The sequence below is a fragment of the Glandiceps talaboti genome, chromosome 22 (assembly GCF_964340395.1).
Source record: "Glandiceps talaboti chromosome 22, keGlaTala1.1, whole genome shotgun sequence".
NCBI lineage: Eukaryota > Metazoa > Hemichordata > Enteropneusta > Spengelidae > Glandiceps > Glandiceps talaboti.
In genome coordinates this window covers 1,105,677-1,118,810 of record NC_135570.1, presented here as the reverse complement: position 1 = coordinate 1,118,810, position 13,134 = coordinate 1,105,677, and the positions used below count along the sequence as shown (strand labels likewise).

At 35.2% G+C, this 13,134-nt stretch overlaps 1 protein-coding gene across 1 annotated transcript; it reads right to left on the bottom strand.

The window, feature by feature from the left end:
- Positions 1–507: 507 nt before the first annotated feature.
- On the bottom strand, positions 508–13,011 carry LOC144452147 (DNA-directed primase/polymerase protein-like). The gene is made up of 11 exons (XM_078143183.1): positions 12,776–13,011; positions 11,310–11,402; positions 10,616–10,694; positions 10,032–10,170; positions 8,723–8,814; positions 7,697–7,844; positions 6,288–6,548; positions 4,901–5,069; positions 3,408–3,541; positions 2,121–2,322; positions 508–1,551 (listed from the first exon to the last, which is right to left on the bottom strand). The coding sequence occupies exons 1-11, from the start codon at positions 12,823–12,825 to the stop codon at positions 1,311–1,313; spliced, it is 1,608 nt and encodes a 535-aa protein (XP_077999309.1). The 5' UTR covers positions 12,826–13,011; the 3' UTR covers positions 508–1,310.
- Positions 13,012–13,134: the final 123 nt, after the last annotated feature.

The following is a 13,134-nucleotide window of genomic DNA, read 5'->3' as shown; positions in this document are numbered from 1 at the left end:
GGTTATAATAAACATAAAGTCAATATAAAGTTGTTGCTTTTTTCAAAAGAGAACAGTTTCTTTAAATGAAAGTTATAAAATTCAACTCAAAATACATCACTCTGGTCTTTTGTTACCATAGTGACATAGTCCCATGTTACCATAGGGACAAACACTGAAGGCTTCCTAATTAAAGTGCTCATATGGATAACAAATGGATATTTATTTTGGATTTTGAATTCATAAAACAAGTTACTCTTATGTTTCCCTACTTTAAAAAAAAACGATGAGACAGTATCGACCAAATCCATGTTTGTGACTCAATAAATTACAAAAAGCTAAAAAGTGTGTAAAAAATATCCTATTAACAAATAATGAATATTTTTAACATTTTTTAATATCTGCAATTTTTTGAGTCACAAAGAAATATTTAGTATACTAGTATGTTGTTTCAAGTATAAAAACATAGCAGAGTTGTTAAAAATCCAAAAAATAAAAACCCATTTGTCATCACTATGGTGCCACTTTTAGGTGATATTTTTTTTCAAATCATTAATGCCAGTACTCTTTCTCAGACATTGACAGGACTTTTAACAAAATCACAACTCAATAAAACTGATATACAGCTGATATGATACTAGAACTGTCATCATTACTACAACAAATATTTATTGCTCAATAACCAAAAATGAATTATGGTAATCATTTCGCATTGTTTCCAGACAAATAATTTACATGATCACTATGAAATAAAAATCTAATCAATTTTAGAACTATCAATGGTTATCCACAATGGGTGAGAACATTTCATGAACTACATTTAGTTCTTGTTACTACAAGGAGTGAGAACAATTGATAGAACAGCATTTAGTTCTTGTAACTACAAAGAGAACAACTGCTGGAACAGCATGAATAATTTCAGCTATATCTTGTAGTCTTGTTACTACAAGGAGTGAGAACAATTGATAGAACAGCATTTAATTCTTGTAACTACAAAGAGAACTGATGGAACAGCATGAACAATTACAGCTATACTTGTATCTTGTAGTTGTGTTACTACAAGGAGTGAGAACAATTGATAGAACAGCATTTAGTTCTTGTAACTACAAAGAGAACAACTGCTGGAACAGCATGAATAATTTCAGCTATATCTTGTAGTCTTGTTACTACAAGGAGTGAGAACAATTGATAGAACAGCATTTAGTTCTTGTGACTACAAAGAGAACAATCGATGGAACAGCATGAATAATTTCAGCTATACTTGTATAAAGAAATATTCAGGGTATACAATCCCTATCTTCTTCCTCATCACCAACTTATTGGGGTGAATTTCAATTGCTATGGCAATCACTATCACTGGCTCCTTCTCTCTCCAGCTCCACAAGAATTTTAAGAAGTTCATCATCATCCACGTCATCAGAGAAAGTAGGTAGATATTGTGATGGCACTGACAGGTCTGTACTTTTGTAGTTTTGTGCTTTACAATCGGGATCATGACATTTTTGATAAAATACGCCTTGTTTTAGATCCACCAGTATCCTATCAAAATAAATAGTCATTATACTAAGGGGTCTGTTTTTAGATCCACCAGTATCCTATCAAAATAAATAGTCATTATACTAAGGGGTCTGTTTTAGATCCACCAGTATCCTATCAAAATAAATAGTCATTATACTAAGGGGTCTGTTTTAGATCCACCAGTATCCTATCAAAATAAATAGTCATTATACTAAGGGGTCTGTTTTAGATCCACCAGTATCCTATCAATGTAAATAGTCATTATACTAAGGGGTCTGTTTTAGATCCACCAGTATCCTATCAAAATAAATAGTCATTATACTAAGGGGTCTGTTTTAGATCCATCAGTATTTGTAGCTCAAAACTTTGCAAAAAGCTAAAACATACGTAAAACGTTTGTTATTGTACATATAATAACATAGATTTTATACATTTATTAAGCTTTTGCAATTTATTGAGTTACAAACAAGGATTTGACATATGTTGTTTCACATTGATTTTCCAAGTAGGAAGTCATGATAAAATAGTTTTATAAATTAAAAATCCCAAATAATTACCCAATCCTCATCCATATAGCCACTTTAATACACAATAGGATATATAAACATGTGTATATAACTCACATGATGTTATTACTTTTATGTTGACGACCAATATTACCACACCATCTATTTTTAAGTATATCATAAACAATCAATCCTCCCTGGGTAAAGTAGGTCCATTTACGAATCTCTCCTTGTATTCCACCTTTGTTGATTTGTGTCGTGATAAAGTCATCTAAATCTGGGTAGGGAGAATTCTGCAATCCTTCAACAACATCTTCTGCTGCAAAATAAACAAAATTAAACACACTTTGAAAATAAATCCCCCACAGATATCCAGAGCATGATGTTCCTACAAGGGGGCACAAACTGAGTTGATACATATTTGGGTGTAGTTTAGGCTGTACAGTATTGTATTACTGAAGCACACTTAACTTTGGTATTAAGACATTGCTCTCCATGCATATGTTGTGTGTGTGTGTGTGTGTGTGTGTGTGTGTGTGTGTGTGTGTGTGTGTGTGTGTGTGTGTGTGTGTGTGTGTACGTACGTACGTACGTACGTACGCGTGTTTTCCTGCTTGTTTGCTTGCTTGCTTGTTTCTTTGTGTGTGTGTGTGTGTGTGTGTGTGTGTGTGTGTGTGTGTGTGTGTGTGTGTGTGTGTGTGTGTTTTGCTTTTGTTTTGGTCTGTTATTTCAAGTTTTTTTTGGTTATATGAACCCTTGATATTGCTTGATAAGTTTTGCAACATGTTTCAACCTGTTATACTGTATTCTGTTTTTCATAATTATCATTTTGGCTTGTGGCCTAATGAGGAATAAACAAACTATTTAATATCAATACCTTTGTTGTAATTTGTTATCACTTTAACAGACAATACATTCTGTTGATAGTTTTGTGATATCAGTATTTTCTACTCACAGCTCAATAGATGAACTTCATTCATATAGGCAAAAAAAAACCTCAGCTAAACAAACATTCACAAGTTGACATGTTTATACAAGAGTAAACCATGGTGAAAGTTGTAGCAGCCACATTATTACGATCGATACAGTGTAAAAACACAGTGTACACATTAAAATACAAACTGGAAACCCAGCACTGTTTATCATGTTAGCAATAAATTGGAACAACTTGTCAACATCTCAGTAGTATATAAAGAACCTGTTATCAATATCATTGAAGGTGGGAAAGTTTTCAAAATTTGGTTAGAAGTGCAAAAATTGAAGTTCAGCAATTGCATTGATGCCAGACCCCCTCTCCTCCTAACATAACAAAGTTCATTTATTGAGCTCGTGTGACATTGTACAATTGTCCTTATTGAGCTCGTGTGACATTGTGCAATCATCCGTAAACTGTATCATATTTACCCGTTGTTTTTGGAGTACTGCTACTTCCTACATCTCCATCCTTACTGTGACTTGGGTCAATGGATGAATCTAATTTCACAGCTCTTCTTACAAAATCACTCTCACAATCTAATATTTGCAATTTAGAACTGAACCTGAAAAGGGGGAAAATATATAATATTGATATGCTCTGTATGGGATTGGGGATACAAAGCTATGTAGAATTATTGTGTTGCTATAGGTCTGGTGGCGGGGTGGGGGGGGGGGCAGTAAATAAAATTACCAGCACTATGATGCTGCTTTTAAAATGTTTACCATGTTTACAACCATTGTAAAAATATTTGCTATCCACTCCTTCCATTTGCAGTTTTAATCAACATTCTTGTATCTGGTATGACAATAGCCCATTGTAGTACACCCCTCACAATACTTGTATCTGGTATGACAATAGCACATTGTAGTACACCCCTCACAATCTTTGTATCTGGTATGACAATAGCACATTGTAGTACACCCCTCACAATCCTTGTATCTGGTATGACAATAGCACATTGTAGTACACCCCTCACAATCTTTGTATCTGGTATGACAATAGCACATTGTAGTACACCCCTCACAATACTTGTATCTGGTATGACAATAGCACATTGTAGTACACCCCTCACAATCCTTGTATCTGGTATGACAATAGCCTATTGTAGTACACCCCTCACAATCCTTGTATCTGGTATGACAATAGCCTATTGTAGTACACCCCTCACAATCTTTGTATCTGGTATGACAATAGCCCATTGTAGTACACCCCTCACAATACTTGTATCTGGTATGACAATAGCCTATTGTAGTACACCCCTCACAATGCTGACAAGATATAAGCAAAAATTTGTGATTCGCTTCAAAGAAATTGTTTGACTCTGTGAGTAGAAATTGTCATAAGTAGGTATGAACCCCGAGTCCATGAACATATCTGATATCTGTTAGCTAATATAAGTCTCATGTATCATGAGATTTCGGATAACCATGCCGTATTCACATAGTAGGCATATACAAGTAACTCTACATGTCGTGGGACATTTAGTTCCAACTATTTTCAGCTTTCCTAATAAAACTAATCGAAAACACTGATTGAAAAAATTGATATGTAAAAACCAACATTAGAGTTATGATAGGGAACCCTTTTAAAGTAACTGGTGGACTGAGGTTGATTTTACCTACTTAGCACCCTTAGCAAGAACACTGGTAACAGTGGTAAAATGACTGGGGAACTCTGGTAGATTTTATCTACTTGCCATCCTCAACAAAAACACTGAGAGGGAACCACTGTGGATCTCTGGTACATTTTACCTACACACTGTCCTTAGCAAAACACTGATAGGGAACCACTGTGGATATCTGGTAGATTTTACCTACACACTGTCCTTAGCAAAACACTGATAGAGAACCACTGTGGATCTCTGGTAGATTTTACCTACATACTGTCCTTAGCAAAACCACTGTACAATCCAAATACTTACGAGACATTGCTTATCAAGGAATCTAAAAAGACTTGGTGCTCCATGGGTGTCCTGCTGTTGGAACTTAGTTTAGGTTGATATTGATTCTCTGCAGACAGCTCTAAGATATTTGGCTTCCCTTCCTTAGCACATTTGAATAATCTGAAATTTCTATTTCGAGTGTATACACCTAGAAAAGATTAATATCGGTATGGACATTGACAGCAATTAAATGTAAAAACTTATTAATCCAAATTTATCACAACCAGTACCAGCCAAGCACTAATCAAGTGGAACTTTTACAAACAGAGAATGTATTAAACAAATGAATTAGATTAATAATACTTGGCATGGCATGTTGGTACAGAACAGACTTGTATGTATTGCATGGTTTGATAAGAACAGTTTTATAGCCTCTTTACATAATAGCTCATTACATTCACAAATGAATTTCAAATGTCCGTGGCATTCTATGTACATGTAAAGAAGCCATAGAGCTGTTTATATCAAACCATGAAATAAAGTATAAGTTTCTGTACTTCCAACATGCTGTGCCAAGTGTTAGGCCAAAAAATATATATATCTGGTTTTGGTCAGCGCGCACGTGCCCTGAATATCCTCGTGTCGATCCTTTTTTTTCCGATAATTTTTGCTTTCCCATTCCTTATTTATTCCTGATATCAGGAGAACAAGCAGCTGAAATCTACCCTACACGCCATGACTGCTTAAATACAAAGCCTAAACTGCTTCGAAGAAAAAGAAAGTTTTTCAAGAGATAAATATGATAGAACAGAGTATGTAAAGTGTCAAAAAAATGTGTATTTACTAATTTGCCAAAAAAAAAACCTAGGAAAAAAAAAAATTCGCGTCGTCACACCACTTTAGAAAGTTTACCCTGACCAGAACCAGATAAATTTTTTTTTGACCTTATTAATCCAATTCACTTGTTTACTTTCCCTATTTGTAACAAGTGTCATTTCATAATGTTAAATGCAGTCAGCCACTGACAACCCCATCATCAGTCATAACTTAATAAATCTAAATACACTTACAAAGATGAAAGCCCTCATACCATAAAAAGACACAGATTCATCTTTGTAGCAACGATTAAAATACACTCAGAAGACTTAGACTGGTGTAGTCCTATGGAAACATACTTCTTGCAAGCTATGCAATGTTTTCAGTCATAATGTTCTCACTAAGCACAAGCTGAATGTCTGTGTAATGTAATATGCATCAATTTTGGATCCAAATATGAGGGTGTCTAAAAATGTGCAACATCTTTGTTAGCTGATGATACAAAACTAAACAAGAATGTTTCATTTTGTTATTAATTCATCAACATTTAAAAAAAAAAGAGAAACAGCACTTTAATCTGAAAATAACATATTTAATAATTTATACATACCTTGATCAACAAATATGACTTTTTCACCATTTTTGTTTTTGATAAACAATTTTTGTAAATCATGCTGTGAAAGGAAACACTGTTCTTTTGTTTGGTCAATATTGTCTACTTTCAGTCTTTTTACTTTGGGTTCTTCTCTGCTTTCACTTGACCCACTAATGCTATTCTGTGCCTCTTCATTGTCGTTTTCATCAGTTCCATGGGAAACTGAACGCGTAATGTGATTGGCAATGGACGTACAGACATGGTTCACAAAACTTCCTGCGCAGAGAGAAAAAAACAAAAGGTGACTGTGTATATTAATTAGCAATGTGGGGGCGTACATCAGGAACAAAGTTACAAGCAAAGTCTTTAATAGCTTCAATGCTGTCATAAAATACATTAGTTGTAATTCACTATTAATCTAAACATAATAAGTACATATTACCAGTTGCCCTCTAAGCTAATTTGACACACAACTGATGCACACAATATTTAGTGATGCACCAAAAGTTGGTGTTCTCCTATCTCTATGTGGTGACTCACAAGAAATGCCAGTTTGTAACATTTTGACTTACATCAACAAAATTAGGCTATCACTCGAGGGCACACTGCTTATGAGTCATGAATATTCAGTGATCAACCAATGAACATATAGGTCTGTTGCGTCCCATGAGGCAATGGTGGACCCGGCAGTGGGAGAACAATAGAAATGAAATGTAGTATCAATTTGGTGTTTCTCAGCAATCATGCAACATTTATGTGATGTGAAATCATTGTGCCCTCCTCTAATGATAGCCAAATTTTGTTGTTGTGTGTCGTGAATTACATTTATTGATTCACATTTTGTGTTATACGTTGTTGTTGTTAACATTATTGACGTTTCTGATGAACTCATTATATAGTCATACTGCATACATAATCAATCACTCAGCACGCAGCCCGACGATAAGGCAGACGATCACATCAAAATTTCTTGTGTGATGTAAGTTTCAGTTACAAGTTGGAGTGCACGTACATATAAAGAACAGAGTTCCCAGTGTATTCTACTACTTGCTTGTATTGTCATTTCTATTACTGCTGTTTTCCGAACCCCTTTTCTATTGTGAGTCATCCACATTGTGAGTCAAAATGAGAAAAACTGGGATTTCTTGTGAGTCACTACATAGTAAGAGATAGGGGAACACCAAATTTTGGTGCATCACTAGAAATTGTGTGCGTCAGTGAGACATCAAATTGGCTTAGAGGGCATTGTGTGAAATCATGAACTGACTATCAGAACCCAAATTTTATGAAAATTCTTGGAGTGGTGTTCTCCTACCTGCATGACTATAATTCATGCACAATTTATGTGATATGACAGTGAAATCATGAACTGACTCTACCATAAGCCAAACTTTGTGAAAATACTCAGAGTGGTGTTCTCTTACCTGCATGACTATTATTTCTAAAAGCAGCCCCCGGCAGTTGGAATATCAGATGTCTACTAAACTTCTTGTCTGTCGTAGAATCTAAATCAATCACATTTCTTCTATCACACTGGATATCATAAATCTCTTCTAGAAAATGGCAAACACACTGAATGAAAGATAAAATAAACAAAGTGAACATACATATGAATATCAGTGTTTACATTCAGGAGTACTCTCTGGCTAAATGAAAACAAAAATTGGAGAATAGTATACTGTGTGCGCACAAGTATAATTTTAAAATATCCAGAAAAATAAGGGGTTTAATTAAACATTTGTACTCATATTGTGGGCACTGCAGAACCAATAACACAAGATGACTAGGCAATAAATCCAATAGCTTTTGTTCAAAAGGGTCCAACTTAGCTTTCGTGTAGTATAATATTCATTATATTATGCATGAGCCAAGTTGAACAAAAAATATGGAATATATACTCTGGTCGTTTTACGTCACAACAACACGTGTCTATGTCACTGGTTCTGCTGTGTACGAAATATGACATTACTTTCCCCAATTTTTCATGATTATTGGCTCTGGTATAATTATATTATTCTCCAAAAGAAATATTTCGAAGAAATATTTCATAAGATTTCTCTCAGCTCTGCAAGCTTGTCACATGCTTGTAGAATGGCATATGATAATGTGTGCTTTTATAAATGTACAATATTGCCAGAAGAACAGAGCAACATCCCGTACGAAAGTCGCAAGTTTGCTACATGCATGTACAAGTTTGCAACAAGCTTGTAGACAGCTTGTAGGGTTTAGTTGAAGACTGCACCAAGCTTGTGCATGCTTGCAAACCCAGAGGTCAAGTTTCAGTCTCTTTGCTACAAGCTTGTGACATGCTTGCAGTACCCTGCAAACTTGCAAATCCCTGCAAATTGCTAGCCTTTGAGGCAAAGAACAATTTCATAAGATTTCTCTATGCTTGCAAACCCGGTAGTGAAGTATTCTACTCCTTACTGTAATCTAAATCTAAGTCTTACCTCTATTAAAGTATTCACCATTTGTACTCCATCACAATTTGTATTGTACTCCTTGCTGTATTCCAAATCAAAATATAAATGACAAGCTGCACCTGTCAATGAAGTGAACAATAAAAAATAAATCAGTATAGTAACTATATGTACAGTCACTCTCTACAACCTCTCTGTCTCCATGTATAGTCAAACGGCCAAATTCAATTTAAAAAATCGAGCTAAAATTCCTGCATGGGAAAGGATGATTAGTGCATGTCAGTATTAATCTATTACACACTGACATTCAGTTGTGTTACTTCGTTCAGTTTAATACAAACTATATACTAAGTAATCTTTCATTTATACTTGATGAGTTCTTTAAGTATATAAACTCTTATGTCCCAAGAGGTCAAGTGAAGGCCATCCCTCATGGGTTTAATATTAATGCAAGAGGAAACGGAGTACCCGGGGAAAACCTTCGATACAGTCAACTGAATGACACTCTTCTTACTTACAGCGTGGTAAATTTAATCAAACCCTGAATGGGGTTCAAACCCTGTTGCAGTGTTAAGAGGCAAGTGGTTTAACCACTCGGCCACCTCCAGTTTACATGTAAGTGACGTAAGGATGTGATAACATCATCAATTTTATATCAATGTTCCTATACCATAAACTATCGCTGTTGGTGGTAAAAATCACACAATTCAATACTAGAGAAATCCACGTGACTATATGGAGGAGATGATTGTAATGTGTATAGGACTAGACTACAGTGCTGGAAATTAACAGTACTCCCATGTCCAATGCCTACCAATTCTTGTTATGGGGCTACCACAATTTGCAGCTGTTAGCCCACTCAGGCTACCACTGATTATGCATGGTTTCAAGGATGGAAGATTTATGAACATTATTTTAATTAAACTTGTGCATGCATGCACGCACACACGCACACACACACACACACACACACACACACACACACACACACACACACACACACACACACACACACACACACACACACACACACACACACACACACACACACACACACACACACACACACACACACACACACACACACACACACACACACACACACACACACACACACACACACACACACACATGTATTTCCAATAGTGGAATTCTGTTTTCAGTTCAGGAATATGAGACTATTGGTCACCATCCTTGGGCTACCAATTTCTGGAATTGGAAGCGCACTGGGACTACCAAGGAAAAAAGTTAATTTCAAGCCCTGGCTAAGTATATCTATTCATGTATAGAAGTAAATATTTTACCCTCTAGTGCGACTCATACAAGTAAGTTTTTTTACCTTCTGGTATGATTTCATAGAAGTGAGGTGGTTCATTTCCATTCCACTGGAATACTGTGTGTTTTAGTTGTTGATATGAAGTCACTATGTATCTTTTTTGACCAAATTCATCCATATCAACTGCAAATACATGCATATCCTATAAAAATGAGATGTAGCAAGAAAGCATATAAATAAATAAACAAACAACAACAAAAAGACAACAAACAGAAAACGATGACACACACAGACACACACAGCCACACACTCACACGGACACACACACACACTTTTTTTCACCCCCTAATACATCTCTTCCTTACGGAAGAAATGATACTCCAGTTACAACTGGAACAGTTTTAAGAGGATGACATTCAAAAGTGAGCTTTCAATCAAGATTTAATGATTGTCACTACACTACCTACAGATAATATTGACAACTAATTAACAGATACGATATCTTTTTATAAGTAACAGACCAATTTTTGTGAATATATCTTTCGTTAAGTAACAGACCAATTTTTGTGAATATATCTTTCGTTATTTGATGACAAAATACCCTAGTTGCAGCTAGTTAAAGTTCAACTTTTTAAGTTCATACTTACTTCATTGAAACTATCAGCAAATCCGAAAGCTTCTTTCTGCCTAACAAACTCTCTCCACATTGGACTAGGATCTATTAGTCTGGTGAACAAAATATAATGTTTGGGGTTAGTTTCACAGTTTTCTGTGCTGTTATGGAGAGTGACAGACATAACAAAATATAATGTTTGAGGTTAGTTTCACTGTTCTCTGTGCTGTTATGGAGAGTGACAGACATAACAAATACTATATTCTCTCTAACTTGTAAGTGGTCACGTGGATGAGAATAAAGAAATATCTTTTTTGGAGTTTTTATTTGGCCAAATAATAACAATTCTACACATGATGATGTCACCTAAAATGCAAGGTATATAATCTGACTGTTTCATTTCAGTAAGGTTTGGGAAAGTTGAGGAAATATGGTAAAAGTTCCGTACACGGTATCATAAGTTTGTTTGGGAACCCTGGTAAAGTGACTGGGAACGCTGTAGATTTGACCACCTGTAACAAACACACTGGTAGGTAACCCTAGTTAAAATGACAGAGTATGATAAACTCAGGTAGATTTTACCAACTAACTGCCCTTTATGAAAACACCGGTAAGGAACCCTGATACAATGACTGGGGAAATCAGGTAGATTTAAATGACTAACTACTCTCTATGAAAACACTGTCTGATGACATTAACAATACACTGATATCAAATATCTACTTTACCTTGGTTTATATTCTGGTGCCAAAACATGCTGTTTGTAGACTTCTTCTTTTTGCTCTAACGTTTCAAGTTTTTCAGTCCATCTTCTCTCACTCCTTCATGGGGAAATAAATACAATGGGAAAATGTTACCAACATGTGTTATTCATGTCAAGGAATGGTAGATCAACTTTAGGCAGCAAAATTTAAAAATACTGCCAATGGCAAAGCACACAACTGAAACCCAATGTCTGACATACACATGTAGTGAGAGAAACACACTTCAAACATGGAAAAAAATCTACAGGATAACTGAACATCCCATGAACTTTAGCCAAGTGATTATGTAACATTATATAAACACACCTCAGACTTCCATCTAAAACTACTGAAAGACGACTTATTTTGACAGAAAATCACTTGTCTGGAAGTAACTTGAAAACCACTGTACACACCCACCATAAGCAATGTCCCTACCAAATTTGAAATCAATCGATTGGTTAGTGGTTTCTTACTTTAAGATGTTCACATACACACAAACATGCACACACATACACACACACATACATACATACACACACACACACACATACATACACACACACACACACACACACATACATACATACATACATACATACATACATACACACACAGACAGACAGACAGACAGACAGACAGACAAAACTTGATGTCTATGGCACACTGCACCTCAGTTGAGTCAGTTGTGCTAAAAACAATACTTCTACTAGTACCATTTCATTGGGTTTTGATTATTGTCTAGTTTTTGTTTCTTTCATTTTCTTTCTGAGTTTTTATTTCATGTTTATTTTTCTACGGAAGGTTTCTAAAACTTCTTTTGGTATGTTACATGGTCACATATACTTGTGTAAACACATTACCTCAAGATTTCTAAAATTTGACCCACAGTAAATTGTTTTAAAACAAAAACATGATAGTATTCTTTCTGTAGGTATAGTAAGGTAAAAAAAAAACTTAAATGCAACAATATTCGCCAACTCTCTTTTCAAATACAGTACAAACTTCTGTTATAAACAAGAGCCACCAAAACAGAGATTTTTTCTCCAAAATTTGCCTTCTGCAAGTAATGAGGTAGTCTCATTGTAAAGAAAGAAAATTCTTTCTGTCTGATTAATTTTTTAACACTTTCAACATAATTAATTGGACAGCTAAATTATAAAATGAAACTGAAATTCAGAAACTATATTACATCTTTTACAAATCTTAAAGTAAAAAGCATCTTCTTACGTGACAGTAACACGTGTTTTCTTTCGCGGTGAGTGAACCTGCGCGATCACAGCAACAAGTGTATTTTTACCCCTTTCATATATAGTTGGCTAAATACGTCAATATTAACGATGTTATCGACATTTTATTGTATTCTGATAAAAACATTCTGATACATATCTCGGGAAACACATGCCTGTGAACAGACTTCAATGTCACATGTGTATTGTGTATCTACTTACAACTTCTTTTCTTGGGCTAGCGTCAATTTTGGCGGAGAAAAGGTTGCCATATTGAAAATATATAATTTTCCTGTGCACTTGAATTTTGAAACCTTTGCCTTTCTTGCGAAATAAAGGTTTTCACTGGCTGTCAAAACTTTTCAGAATTTCCCTCCAGATGCCTAATAACACCTCGGGTCAAATGAGTTCACCTCCACCGATGAAGAATGTAGGACGGACAAAAACATACTCTGTTCTTCAATTTCATGGATTTAGACACCTTAAATTATCTATAGTGGTAAAAGTATAGTACATTAACCCCGACTCTAGTCTTTTAATGTCAGAAGATGATAATATTTCACCAAAAGCAAACGTCTGAT

Bases quoted from the DNA above. Each gene is read 5' to 3' on its own strand.
- LOC144452147 (XM_078143183.1), bottom strand. From the start codon at position 12,825: ATGGCAACCTTTTCTCCGCCAAAATTGACGCTAGCCCAAGAAAAGAAG. The intron at 10,695-11,309 runs GTAAAGTAGATA...TTTGTTCACCAG, and splicing joins GCACCAGAATATAAACCAAG to ACTAATAGATCCTAGTCCAA. The intron at 3,542-4,900 runs GTAAGTATTTGG...CCCCCTTTTCAG, and splicing joins TCCTTGATAAGCAATGTCTC to GTTCAGTTCTAAATTGCAAA.